Below are 14,155 nucleotides of genomic sequence, written 5' to 3' on the forward strand. Positions count from 1 at the left end.
TTCTAAGCCATTTTACAGCTCCTCCCGCTATTATGGTGGTGGTTTTCAAATGGGGATTAGCAGGAGAGTAAACCTTCTCTTTAAACTTCATAATGCCATTATTTTTAATGTGCAATTTACCACCACTCAAAAATAAATGCTTTGTTAAAATAGCAAAGTTACACCTATGACTGTTCAAGTGTTCCAGGCTGTCCAAATGGCCTTCATAATACCAAGTCCCACCCGTTACTTAACAATCCATTGGCAGAGCCTAAGTGGCCAGTAGAGATTATGGAACTTGATTGGCAGGAAACAGAGCTTTCAGCTGTTTTATACAGAAGATGAGGTTTTGTGTAAAGTCTGGGGCTGGAATTGATCTGATGTTTAAAACAAGTACTTGCAGGTACACCTCTCTATGTTTGAGATATGTGCAGTTCATCTAATATTTAGCTACATGTTAAAAGAAAAAAAAAAAAAAAGCATCTGCATTATTGTATCTTTGACATTCAGACAGATACAGTTGTGTTCAAAATAATAGCAGTGTGTTGAAAAAAGTGAATAAAGCTCAAACTCCTAGCTTTTATTTCCATACACACAAATACATTTGGAACACTACACATTCTATTTCAAATCAAAACATGAAGAAAAATATATCAAATTTGTGTTGTTCCTCTAAAAAAATTGAAGAAAAGTGAATATTAGACTGTTCAAAAAAATAGCAGTGTTTGTATTCTTCTTTACAAACTCAAACATTCACTATATAAACTGAAAAATGTTTGAAGATTTTGCTTTCCTTTGAATCACTTAATTAATACTTAGTTGTATAAGCACTGTTTCTGAGAACTGCTGTACATCTGGGTTGCATGGAGTCAACCAACTTCTAGCACCTGTGAACAGGTATTCCAGCCCAGGATGATTGGACTACATTCCACAGTTCGTCTCTATTTCTTGGTTTTGCCTCAGAAACGGCATTTTTGATGTCACCCCACAAGTTTTCTATTGGATTAAGGTCCGGGGATTGGGCTGGCCACTCCATAACGTCAATCTTGTTGGTCTGGAACCAAGATGTTGCACGTTTACTGGTGTGTTTGGGGTCGTTGTCTTGTTGGAACACCCATTTCAAGGGCATTTCCTCTTCAGCATAAGGCAGCATGACCTCTTCAAGTTTTCTGATGTATTCAAACTGATCCATTATCCCTGGTATGCGATAAATAGGCCCAACAACGTAGTATGAGAAACATCCCCATATCATGATGCTTGATCAACCATGCTTCACTGTCTTCACAGTGTACTGTGGCTTGAATTCAGTGTTTGGGGGTCGTCTGACAAACTGTCTCCGGCCACTAGACCCAAAAAGAACAATCTTACTTTCATCAGTCCACAAAATGTTGCGCCATTTCTCTTTAGGCCAGTCAAAGTGCTCTTTGGCAAATTGTAACCTCTTCAGCACATTTTTTTCAACAGTGGGACTTTGCGGAGGCTTCTTGCAGATAGCTTGGCTTCACATAGGCATCTTCTAATTGTAACAGTACTCACAGGTAACTTTACACCTTCTTTCATCTTCCTGGAGCCGATTGTTGGCGGAGTCCTTGCCATTTTGGCTATTCTTCTATCCATTCGAATGGTAGTTTTTCACTTTCTTCCATGTCTTTCAGGTTTTAGTTGCCATTTTAAAGCATTTGCGATCATTTTAGCTAAGCAGCCTATCATTTTCTGCATTTCTTTATATGTTTTCCCCTCTCCAATCAACTTTTTAATCGAGGTACGCTGTTCTTCTGAACAATGTCTGGAACGACCCATTTTCCCCAGAATTTCAGAGAGAAATGCACTGTAACCAGCATGTACAACATTTGCTGCCTTCCTTCCTTAAATAAGGGCAATAATTGCCACCTGTTTTTCAAAGAATGAATGACCTCACTAATAGAACTCCACACTGCTATTATTTTGAACATGCCCCTTTCAATTAGTGATTCAATTACACAGAATCAGCAGCATGCATGTCATGACTGTTGGGTCTGTTGGATTTCTATTACTCTGCTACACCTGCTAGTAAATTATTTGCCATGTAGAAATATCATTTCTACCAAAAACAGTGATTGATCAGGTCAGTGATGTCTGACTGCTAATATTTTTAACACAACTGTATATACTGTTCTATATCCTTAAATACTACAGTCCAATGACAGTTGAAAGATAAAAGCTATTTGAGATCATTTTTTCTTTCTTAACAGGTGTGTAATGTAGTCATGGCCACTACGACTGCCAAGTACGCACAAGGGAAACATATCCACAACGCAATTACCTTGCAATGCAGATGGGATTTTTAATCTCTCTGGGATGATAAATAGACTGTAACATATGGCTGCTTCATGGTGCCATAGTGCTGAGGAAATTGTAGAATTAAATAAAGCTACAGTATGAGTGAACAAACTGGTACAGTCTGAGCAAGAAAAAAGGAATCATACAATAAACAGAAACAATATATGGAAAATAATAGTGATTGCAGACAATTTATGTGAGCCTTCTTGCCACTGAAGCTCGCACACCAATATCTTTACTATCAGAATGTTAGCTAGCATTCTTTTGTCTTTAGGATACCAGCAAAGAAACATCAACATTTGATTCATATACATTAGTTCCTTAATTAAAATCTGAGTGCTTTAAAAAACGTTTGGCAGAAATTATTTTAGAAGCCAGAAAGTATCTTCTTTAATCAATGCTCATGTACATGTACTTCTTCGCATACAGTATCTCTTGCATCTCAGATTTCTGCAATAAAATGAGGACCATTGGGGCATTCTGCAGATAATATCTTATGTAGCAATTCCATTAGTTACCAGATTAGAATAGGCGAACGATATCTGTAACAGTGGTTTGGACTCCACACAGTGCCCTTTGGCCTATATACAAAGCTGGCAAAACTGCATGAATTAAAAAAAAAAAAATACATTAAAGCGGAGTTCCACCCAAAAGGGGAAGCTCCGCTTTAAGGACTGCTCCCCCGCTCCCCATTAAGGATTGGTACCTTAGGGGAGCGGGTAACCGAATTTGACAGGTACCCGATCCCACTTCAGGTCTGATCGCTTAGGCCAGGGGTGGCCAACCTGCGGCTCTCCAGCTGCTGCAGGACTACAAGTTCCATCATGCCTCTGCAAGACAGTAACTTCCCATCTTTGCAATGCCTCATGGGAAATGTAGTTCCACAACAGCTGGAGAGCCACAGGTTAGCCACCCCTGGCTTAGGCGATCGGAAGCAGAAGGTGTCTTCCCTTCCTCCCTCCCTGTAGTCTTTTGGGACAAGTGACAGGTCCCAGAAGACTACAGGACCATTCAATACTCGTTACTCGCACATGTGCAGTGGGTACCCGGCTGTGAAGCCGCAAGCTATCACAGTCGGGTGCCCACACTGAAGATACCGGCCTCCTGGAATACAGGACGGCTGGTGAAACGAGCTGTGGCGGACACACCACAGGACCGAGGGACAGGTAAGTGGCTTTTATTTTTTGATAGGTAGAGTGGAACTCCGCTTTAAGCAATTTCTTTCTTTACAAAGTATAGCTGCCATTTCTTTACACTTTCAAAATTTTTTATAACTGCCCATTCAGACTTGGTTGTGGCAATGAGTGCAACAACAGCACATTTATGCAACGTACAGTACCTGTCCTATGTGTTCACGTTGCACAACACACAACAAACCATACTTCAGGGCACATTTTGATCAGACCCAACTTGAGAAAAGACAGAATTGTCCTCAGAATACTTTCTAGGATCACATTTTCTTCCAGGACAAATTATAGACTTTGTGAGAAATCAACTTCCTAGCTTTTAAAAGCATAGTGATCATATCAGAGAGAACCCTACCCAGAGAGAGTGATTGAGAAGCAGGTTGGTAAATTGGTTCTCAGAACAGAAGATCAGATGATCTAGGAAAGTCTACCAGGAGTCTGACAAAGTCCAAGTACTATGTCTATCTGGAGAACTTAGGTGTAATAGGAATCACCAAAATGCCCTCCATCTAGATCCTAAAGAGCAGGCTGGAAAGGAGTTTTATAGGAAAGGGGTAAATCAAGATGAACTGAACACAAAGAGTTACCAGAGCAACACTAGAGGATCCCTGGAACCTGGAGACAAGCCTGCTCAGTTTGTTATTGAACATGGAAGCCAAGGGATCTATGACCAGTGTCTCTCACCTATGACAGAAGTGTTAAAACACCTCAGGGTGAACAGACCATCCTCCAGAATCCAGACATTGATAACTGTGGAAGTTCACCTGAATTTTTCCATGCTTGGAATATGCACGTCAACAGGGGCGTATCCACCGTGAGGCAAACAAGGCGTTTGCCTAGGGCGGCAATTTTTAGGGGAGCAGCAATTTATGTACTTTTTTTTCACACAAATAGAGCTTTCTTTCGGGGGTATTTGATCACCTGTGCGCTTTTAATTTTTTGCGCTATAAACAATAAAGACCGAAAATTTCTAAAAAAAAGATATTTTCTCATTTCTGCCATAAAAAATATTAAAAAAAACCTCAAATTTCATCATAAATTTAGGCCAAAATGTATTCTGCTACATGTTTTTGATAAAAAATCCCAATAAGTGTATATTGATTGCTTTGTGTAAAAGTTATAGCATCGACAAATTATGGTATAGATAATAGAATTTACACAGCTTTTACTTTCTGACTACTTATCACATTTCTTCAGGTGCTAAAATACCAGGACAGTACAAACACCCCCAAATGACCTCTTTCCGGAAAGTAGACACGCTAAGCTATCTTGTGAGAGGCATATTGAGTCCATGGAAGATTTTTTTTTTCTATAAGTCTTTGGAAAATTACAAAAACTTTTTTTTTTAACACAAAGTTGTCACTTAAATTATTTATTGCTCACACAAACCATGGGTATATGTGGAATTACACCCCAAAATACATTCTGCTACTTCTACCAAGTAGGGGGATACCGCATGTGTGAGACTTTTTGGGAGCCTAGCCACATACAGGAGCCTGAAATCCAATGACCACTTTGAAAGCCTGAAGGTGACTAACTTCTTCATTTCACTACCTATCACAGTTTCGGAGGCCCTGAAATGTCAGGATAGCACCAAACCCCCCCAACTGACCCCTTTTTGGAAAGTAGACACCCCAAGGAATTTAAAAAGAGGCATGGGGTGAGTATTTTGCAGATCTAATTTTTTCTCACAAGGTTTTGAAATAGAAAAAAAGAAAAGAACAAATATGTTTTGTTTTTTTCTTTCTTCATTTTCCAAAAACTTGTGGCAACAAGCAAGATCAGCAAAATACTCACCATGCTTCTTATCAATTCCTTGGGGTGTCTACTTTACAAAAAGGGGTTGAGGGGGGTTTGGTGCTATCCTGGCATTTCAGGGCCTCCAAAACTGTGATAGGTAGTCTGGAAGTGTAATGAGGAAATAAAGCCCTTTAAAAGCTGAAGGTGCTTATTGGATTTTGGGGTCTTGTACTTGGCTAGATTGCCAAAATGTCTCTCACATGTGGTATCCCCATACTCGGGAGAAGTAGCAGAATGTATTTTGGGGAGTAATTCCACATATACCCATGGCATGTGTGAGCAATAAATCATTTAATTGACAATTATGTGTACAAAAAAAAAAGTTTTTTTGTCATTATCAAAAACTTGTGGTAAAAAAAATAAATTCTTCTATTGATTCAACATGCCTCTCAGCAAATAGTTTGGGGTGTCTGCTTTCCAAAAAGTGGTCATTTTGGGGGGTGGGGGCATTTTATGCCCAGCATTAGAAGTCTATGCCACACATCACTCTCTTCTAACTACCTGAAAACCAAGCCTTTTCTGACATTTTTTGTTCACATGAAAAAAATCAGTATTCTTTGCTAGGAAATTACTTTGAATCCCCAAACATTATATACTTTTTAAAGCAGACACACTAGTGAATAAAATGGTGGGTACTGAAGTTTTTTATGTCACATAGTACTCGCGCAGTGATTTTCAAACGCAAACTTTTTGAAAAAAAAAATACACTTATTTTACTTTTAATGCACAAAAACACAATATATTGGCCAATTATTTGATAGAATATAAAAGATGATGGTATGCCAAGTAAAGAGATACCAAACATGACATACTTTAAAACTGCGCATGCCCCATGCAATGGCCACAAAGCCTTTACAAGCTACCAATTTAGATTTACATTTAGATTTTATTTTTACACTGTCCCTTTAATTTTTTTTATCACTTTTAATGCTATAACAGGAAATGCAAATATCCCCTATAACTTCAGTGGGCATTGTCATATATTCTTTTTTGAGAAATCTGGGGTCTATCAGACTCTAGATATCTCCTCTGTTCTTACATTATCTAATCTCACCAAGATCGGTGTGATTAGATGCCTTCGCAATTTACAAATGGCGCTGTTTATATCCTGAGAAACTGAAGTGATGAAATGCTCGTAGCTTCCAATTTCTTAGACTATAGAGATGATGATTGGCACCATTCCGGTCTCCAATCAGCTCTATGATCAGCTCGCAGAAACACAAGCTGCATTCTAAGGTTCCCCCGATGGCATGGGACTGCCCGAGAAGGCCGTGGAAGGTAGCATCGGATGGGGGGTGCATTTTTCTCCTGCTGCTCATAAAAGCAATCCTGCAGCTAATTAGCCACTAGGATTGTTTTTACATGAAAGCCGATCGCTGGCTGAAAAAAATAATACCAGGATGATGCCTGCAGCTGTAGGCAACATCCTGGTATAACCACTCAAAGTCCAGTGATGTACCAGTACGTCACTAGTCCTTGTTGGGTGTATATGCTATGTTCTTTTTTTTTTTTATGCAGCCTGTGGGCTGAATGAAAATAAGAGACAAAATCTCTGCCAGAAAAAGTGTGTGGTATGCCCACCATTAGAATATACCGCCCTGCATCCACCCACTTCTAATGGTGGGCACACATGAAATGTGCCAAAAAATATTATAAAATATATATGCCGAAGCATAGGGGCCATCTACCCACTAGCCACCCCAGGCCCCCATGCTTCAGCATATATGCTCTTTTTTAACTGCGGATGAAAAATCTCATTCAACAGCGCTGCCCACACTGACTCATGTATATTCTGAGAGTAAGTTCCTGTTGCTGTCAGAATAAACAGGTCGCTGCTGCAACTGAATGGCATCCCTGCAAAGAAAACAATGGCTAAGAATAAAACAGTAAAATTGTAACAGTAGAACAGTAACAACGATAACAACAAAAAAAACAATTGTTGCTTTTAAAATTTAAAATTTTTGGGGTGATTTGTACTTTTTATTTATTTTACTTGTTTTTTTTTTAAACTTTTTAAAACAGATTACAGGGTCTCTCCAAATGCGATAGCCAGTTTCCTGACTACCAAACATCTTTCGAGACCCTGTGTAAATATGTGCCCTGAACTGTGCCGTGCTGTACCCTATACTAATACTCCACTAGTGTGTGGTAGCGATGGAAGCAGTCCTTGAGGCAGAGACCAGGTTGACCAGGACAGGAGGACAAAAAAGTAGGTGTCCTTCCACTTAACTACAAGTAATTCCTCATTTCTCAAGCATGCTTTTCCCCCCTTTCTAAGACGGGAATTTACAAGCTGTTGGGGGAAGCCCCAGGGTTTAGGTCGCACGATGCTACATGCGCCAATTCAAAGATTGTACAAATGTCTAAATAGTGGCACGCTTGAATAAAGATTGACCACATATAAATTGTACCCCATATGGAAAAAGGATGACACCAAGTCCCAAACTATCTTGCCACTGCTCCCCATGTAGTATGGGCATCCGGGGGGCTCCACGTAAATCTGAAACTTATATGTATAGCCTGTTGCCCTCTCACAGGTCTTATACATCTTGACCCCATATCTGGCATGCTTGCTGGGGAAAAATTGTTTGAATGCAAGGCGGCCAGAAAAAATAATGAAGGACTCATCAACACAGATGTTTTGCTGGGGAGTATAGACATCTGCAAATTTTTGTTTAAGGTGATTTATGAGGGGCCGTATTTTGTGGAGACGGTCAAATTCAGGGTCACCCCAAGGATGACACAGTATTTTTTCATTGAAATGCATAAAATGCATTATACTCTCATATCTATGCCTGGCCATAGCAGCAGAGAACACGGACATATGATGAATCGGGTCTTTGGACCAATACAACCACAATTAATTTTTTTTTAGTAATACCCCTGTTGAGGGTTAGGCCCAAAAGAACTTTAACTTCGGAAACCGTAATGGGTTTACACGCGAATGGTCTGGCAACGTTTGAATTTGCGTTGGCGGCGATAAACAAGGGGAGTATTTAAATGTGCTGTTTCCACCTGAATTTTGGGTTGGGCAGTAAATGGGGGAAGTACGGGTGCTGCACAATTTGTGTCCTGCCAATCAGGATTTGCAAGCACATCCGGGAAAGATACTAGGGGCTCTGCGGGCGTGTGTGAGAATTCTTGGTGGCTGGAGAACAATACTTGTGCTCGCCAACGCACCAGTTTGTACTGCACTTATGGGACTCGCCACGTTACCAAGTGATACTGCAGTGCTGGTATGTGAAAGAACAGGATATACTGGGCCGCTGGTGCTTGCCAGTTCATCAAAAGGTAGAGCGGCACTAGTAATGGCACTCTGCTGCATAGGAGAGTCATCATGCATTTGGAACATCTCAGCAACCTGGGAATGGGGTTGGGTACACCTGATCTTAGCAGGGACCTCTTCTCCATCGTCTGAGCTGTCAGGGTGCCGCTGCTGTCTACAGGTTCGTATTCTGAGGCCGATTGTGTCAGGGAGTCTTCCCCTTTACTCTCACCTGACATGCTCAGAATCCTGTAGGCCTCTTCGTTGGACATGTTGGCCACTAAATTTATAGGTACCTAGTGCTACTCATGGGAAAAAAGCATTTGGCTGTCAGGGACTGCTTGAACCGCTACAAAAAAAATTACTGGCAAGTGCTAACAGAGATCAGGTCTGATTGTGCGAACACTGAGGTTTTGTGTGCAATGTATGAAGTGACAGTGACCTACTGGCACTGCATTTGCTGGAGGAGAAGGGGGGGGGGTAAGCGTAGGGGCTAAACGCAGGTGCCGGGGCTGATCCCGCTAACGCTGGGTTTTTGAGGACACTATGCTAATGTGGTATAGTGCTGATCTGATCAAAGATATTGATCTGTTCAGATACTATACTAGCAATGGAGGTTTATTGTGTATGTGAGTGTGTTCCTGCAATCAAGGGGCAAGCATGAGCATATTCCTGGCAATCTGGGAGTGGCGTTAACTGACGCTAACGCTATCTGAAGTTGCCGGTGACACTAATACAGTGACCAGCAAAAAATCTGTACACTGTACTAATGACACTGGTGACAGGGCAGTGAAGGGGTTAACTGGAGGAGGGCGATCAATGGATTAAATACGTCCTTAAGTGTTCTAAACTGTAAAAGTGTGTTGCTTTTACTCACTGTGTGTTTATTCTTCTCTCTCTGGGACGGAATGTGCCCAGAGATAGAAGAGGTCTTCATTTGCTGTACCTATGTAACTGAAAACACAGGTACAGGAAGATCCCTGATAGGACAGGGATCGATCATCCAACTTAGGCTGACCATCACTGGCCTAAATTGGATGACTGATCCCTCGGAGATCAAATCACGGCACCCTCAGATCAGCGGGGGTGCACGTGCACCCCCCCCCCGGCCCGTGAGAACCGCGGGAGCGCAAATCACGTATATATATGTGATTTTGCGCACCCATGCCACGCAGTAGCATTAATTCTGCTATAGGGCGGCGCGAAAGCAGTTAAACCCAAACCAAAAATGTAATATATTGCAGCTTATTAATCCTAAAATGTGGTAGTTGCATTAGTTTAAGACTTTTTTTCTTTATTTCACCTGGTGATCCATCCAGCAACACATTCTCTGTTTTAGGGTGTGCGTATAAATAAATTAGTAAAGCAGACACCTTTGGACAGCAGAATTGTCAGTGGTCAAAGTAGTGTACACTAGCAGATTTAGATGGACCTGACTAGCAAATGAATGCTGAACTCCAGCTAACACTTTATAAAGCAGTTACAGTAAACTGTTTTTTTCCTTTTGGGGTAAAGGTTTTACATAAATGCTGACCATTGTAAGCACCTCTGTCAGAGGTAAATGGTTTCTCTCAACCCTCTAACTGCTATTTTGTCTGGACAACGTGGTCTGTTAAAGTAAGTTGAAAAACAACAGACTTATTGGCAGCATCACCAAATAATAATGATAAAAAGCCTTAAAAAAGAAAGCTAATGCAGCCACCACATCTAAGAACTGGTGAGATTCAATTTAATACATTCTTGTTTTTGGGTTTAATACCACTTTACGTTTAGGAGGTACTGCATGTCTGCAGATTGAGACTTCTGTATCAACTCCTAAAATAAGAATAGGGTACAAGCCTCTTCTTCTCCAGCTGACTATGCAGAAGTAGCATAGCCACAAGAAAACCAGAGATTGACTCTGAAGAAGAGGGTGTGGAAGCACACTTGTGGCCTGTGTGTTCTAAGTCCGCTAATAAGGCTGAAATTTTACCCTTAAATTCACAAAGAAGTCAGGAATTCCCATAGATAGGACAAAGGAGGGGATTACTAAAACAATTAAAGGATTGCAAAGGATCTTTTTTTTTTTTATAACAAATATGTTTTACTTGCCTGCTCTGTGAACTGGTTTTGCACAAAGCAGCCCTGATCCTCCTGTTTTGGGGTCACCCACTGGTGCCCCTGGCTTCTCCTGCCTTCTGAGCACCCCCTCTATCAGGCTGCTTGCTGGGGGGAAGTAGGGGTACTCGTGCAGGTTTGATCCCAAGCCGTGCTATGTGCATCTATTGACAAACACAGTGAGGCTATTGACACACACAGTGCGCTTCGGCACTGCCTCCTGCTCCCTTTTCACTGGATTTGATTGACAGTAGTAGGAGCCAATGGCCCCACTCACTCACTGAGTCCAGTAAGGAGGGAACAGCACTGGATTGAGATCGATCTCAGATGATTATTTGGGGGGGGTGATGGGAGGGTATCTGTACCTAAAAAGGTAGAGAATGCATTAAGGTGAAAAACCTTTTAGCCTTTACAACCACTTTAAGGAAGACAATGAAGAGTGCTGGGGTGATCTGGGCTATCGGTGTCAGATCCCATAGGAAGTAAATTGCAATACCCCCCCCTTAGAGCACTGTTTGTGGATTGTAAGCAGACAAGTCCTGCAGGATTGCTGCTCTTGTGCTTAGTATCCAACCTAAGTATACAAGTAAGGGATTGCCCATAAAGGAACTCACAAACCATTGCTGAGGAAGGAAGGGTTAATGCAGTTTGTGACCTGGTGAGAGCTTCCTGATGAGGCCACGATGAATGCCCAGAGAATTGTGGAGGTTGTGCACAGGCAGAGGTGTGCGTGGGAAGACAGGGAGGTCTGCACACGCAGCAGAAAATAGCACGTGGATGCACATTGTGACAAACAGGAGGAGACATACGCAATATCAGTAGAACCCAAGGGCATACACAGACTCATTTAAGGTAATCCTGAATGCCAAATTCAAATATGGCACAGCTCTTCTTCTTACTGCTGGTCCTGCAACAAAAGGTGTGGCAGCCAGAGCTCCATATGCTAAAGGGAAAGAACTGGAGCCATTAAACCACCAAAAAGCTTTCTGCACAAAAGAGGAAAGCCCAGACTTACTGCAGCTGAGGTCCTTAGAGGCTCTACATTTCCCACACAGACATGCTGTGGATAGAGAAGCAGGATCCCTGGGACATGCCCTACCAGATAGTCTTTCTGCCCTTGCATTGGGCATACTCACTAAGAAGTCTTCAAAATCAGGGTCCCACCAGAAGGGTGCACCATGGCCCATGGACCTGTAAAGCACCTTGCAGCAAATTCACACATTACACACACCTATAAGAAAGCACTGTCAGCAGAGCCCAGTGTTTACTGGGCACATTACAGGCCGTCACCTGCTTCTTCACAGCAGGGTTCATGTTCAGCCACCATGTCAATGCCAAAGATCAGCCAATCCAGAAAGTTGAAAAAATTAGCCTTCTGGCTCTGCAACAACTATAGAAACATGATAAAACAAAAAGGAGTCTTGATAAAAGGAAAAGAGCTTGCTTCTCTCAGAGGAAAGAAGTATTTCACTCTCCTAGGACATTAGCAAAAAACTGCAGCATGATGGGTGAGGAAGGGGTAATACAAGGCTAACAGCTTTTTTCTGCCACTGTCCAACCTCCTGAAAGCAATAACATAACCTAGTGTGCCTGAATTACTTCATCCTTTTGTCTTTTAATATACAATTAATAAAGGGTGTTTTCTCCATTGTGGAAGGGAAGAGCCACAGCTGCAGAGGAAGTATGGGAACAGGAGGTAAAGTATTGTTGCCTCAAGCATTTAATCCTTATAGTGCTGGAAAAGCTCCACTGCAAGGGTCATTTTTCATCATAATTCAGTTTTGAAAGATACTTAGGGTGAGATTTCCCACCCTTCTCGTTGCCCCAATGACCATTGTCTTGGGATAGAAAGCGAAATAGTAAGTCAAAAATGTACTGCTGTCAACAAAACTGGAATAGGGGAATATCTTCTGAAAGTAACATGAGAAAGGGGTGGAGTCCCAAAAAAGTATCAGCCCACCCTTTATCCATCCCATTGGCTGGAGGTTGACAGCTGCTCCCGTCCTGCCCATCCCCAACATCACTGCTCAGCTTTGACAGCTGTTGTTCTTCCCATGCATGCTGCTACTCTGCCTGCCATTTTTGACACTGGACTGGCTGCTGTTAGCTTTACCATCTGCTTCCATCTGGCTGTGCCCTTTCTGTCTAAGGTGTTCTCAAGGCTGTCTGCATGCTGATCTTCCTGTACCCCAGATGTAAGTGTGCTAGTTTTCAACATATGGTCACATTCAGTTCAACAAATTCCAGCGTCCTTTTTTCTGCTTTCGTCTGGAGATCCATCCCTGGTCTTGTAAGGAGCTGCAGGAATTTATTGGACTCTTTGATTTCTATCCCATTCCTCCATTGGCTTGTGATTTACCTTTACCTTAAACACTGATCACAAAGGAGCACTGAAATAGTGGTATACTTTGTGTGTACACACTTTTTCTTTGGATTTTTCTGAAAGTAACACCTATTTCAGTGACAACTGTCTAGTAAGAGGCTTTGGAGAGATTTCTTTTCACTTCCTCCACAATAGAGAAAAAGCAAGTGTTTTTAAGCAACCATTCTCTTATCCATCCAAACCAAAAATTGTTGGCTTTAGATATGCATTAGGCATAAGATGCCAGAATAATGGATACATGTCTGCATATAATTATTTGGGAAATGCTGTACAAAATAAAGAATGCATTAAAATTACTACATTTTTGTTATATAGAACACTTAAAATTAAGTTGACTGTGATCACAGTTGTCTTACCAGCAGGAAAAGTTTGCCGTTTTGTCCTTGAACACAAAACCTGAAAGTGCTTCTGGAGGATGAGAATTTCAGGAGAATCTGGATAATCATACTCTCCACAAACTGGTTCCTGTTGAAAATAAAGATCAGTCTTCACAGCATGTGTCCATATTAACTATCATTGAAAAGCTAGCCAGCTAATGGTAACTGGTCATTAGGACAAAATAGAACCTCCACATTATCCATTTTCCTTTATGTGCTGTCAGCACCCCACTGAATAAAATAGAAGCCTCTCTGGTCAGGGATAGTTACCAGATAATGAAGTGGACCATGTCTTCTATCATTTTTGATTTTAAAACACAGGGAATTCTTACTTCCGGAGCACAATATTTCAGTGTCAAAAACAAATGCAAGTTACTACACTTTACAGCACAAAATGTCCCTGATTGAGGGAAATGTTTGTTTTCATATTATTCATTTAAATGGAAACAGAACACGTGGGGACAAATTTATACAACTGTGAAAGTGATATTCAACAAATATTCACAGAAAATTCCAGTTTCATTCATTTATTTTAAATGACAGTGATTAGTTCATCACTAGGGAATGTCACATTTATGATTTCATAAATATGCCCCAAAAAAGTTTACTTGGTGTAAAACAAATAAATGACATAAATGACAAACTTTGTAGTTTATACAATAACTCATTATTTCCTTATATTGTTTTTTTGTACATGTGGTTTATGCTGCATTTTCTCCCTTATAAAATCCAATTAAAGGAAAACTGC

The 14,155-nt window shown here is 41.1% G+C and overlaps 1 protein-coding gene across 1 annotated transcript in view; it reads right to left on the reverse strand.

Annotated features, from left to right (window-relative positions):
• Nucleotides 1-14,155, reverse strand: part of UBE3D (ubiquitin protein ligase E3D) — a 242,325-nt gene that overhangs the window by 123,847 nt on the left and 104,323 nt on the right. Inside the window, exon 7 of the mRNA XM_089693096.1 lies at nt 13,387-13,495. Coding sequence (XP_089549222.1) covers nt 13,387-13,495 — 109 coding nt within the window. The remainder of the gene's footprint in view (nt 1-13,386; nt 13,496-14,155) is intronic.

Source organism: Staurois parvus, unplaced genomic scaffold (assembly GCF_062004578.1).
Source record: "Staurois parvus isolate SC_StPar_1 unplaced genomic scaffold, SC_StPar_1.0 ptg000613l, whole genome shotgun sequence".
Lineage (NCBI taxonomy): Eukaryota > Metazoa > Chordata > Amphibia > Anura > Ranidae > Staurois > Staurois parvus.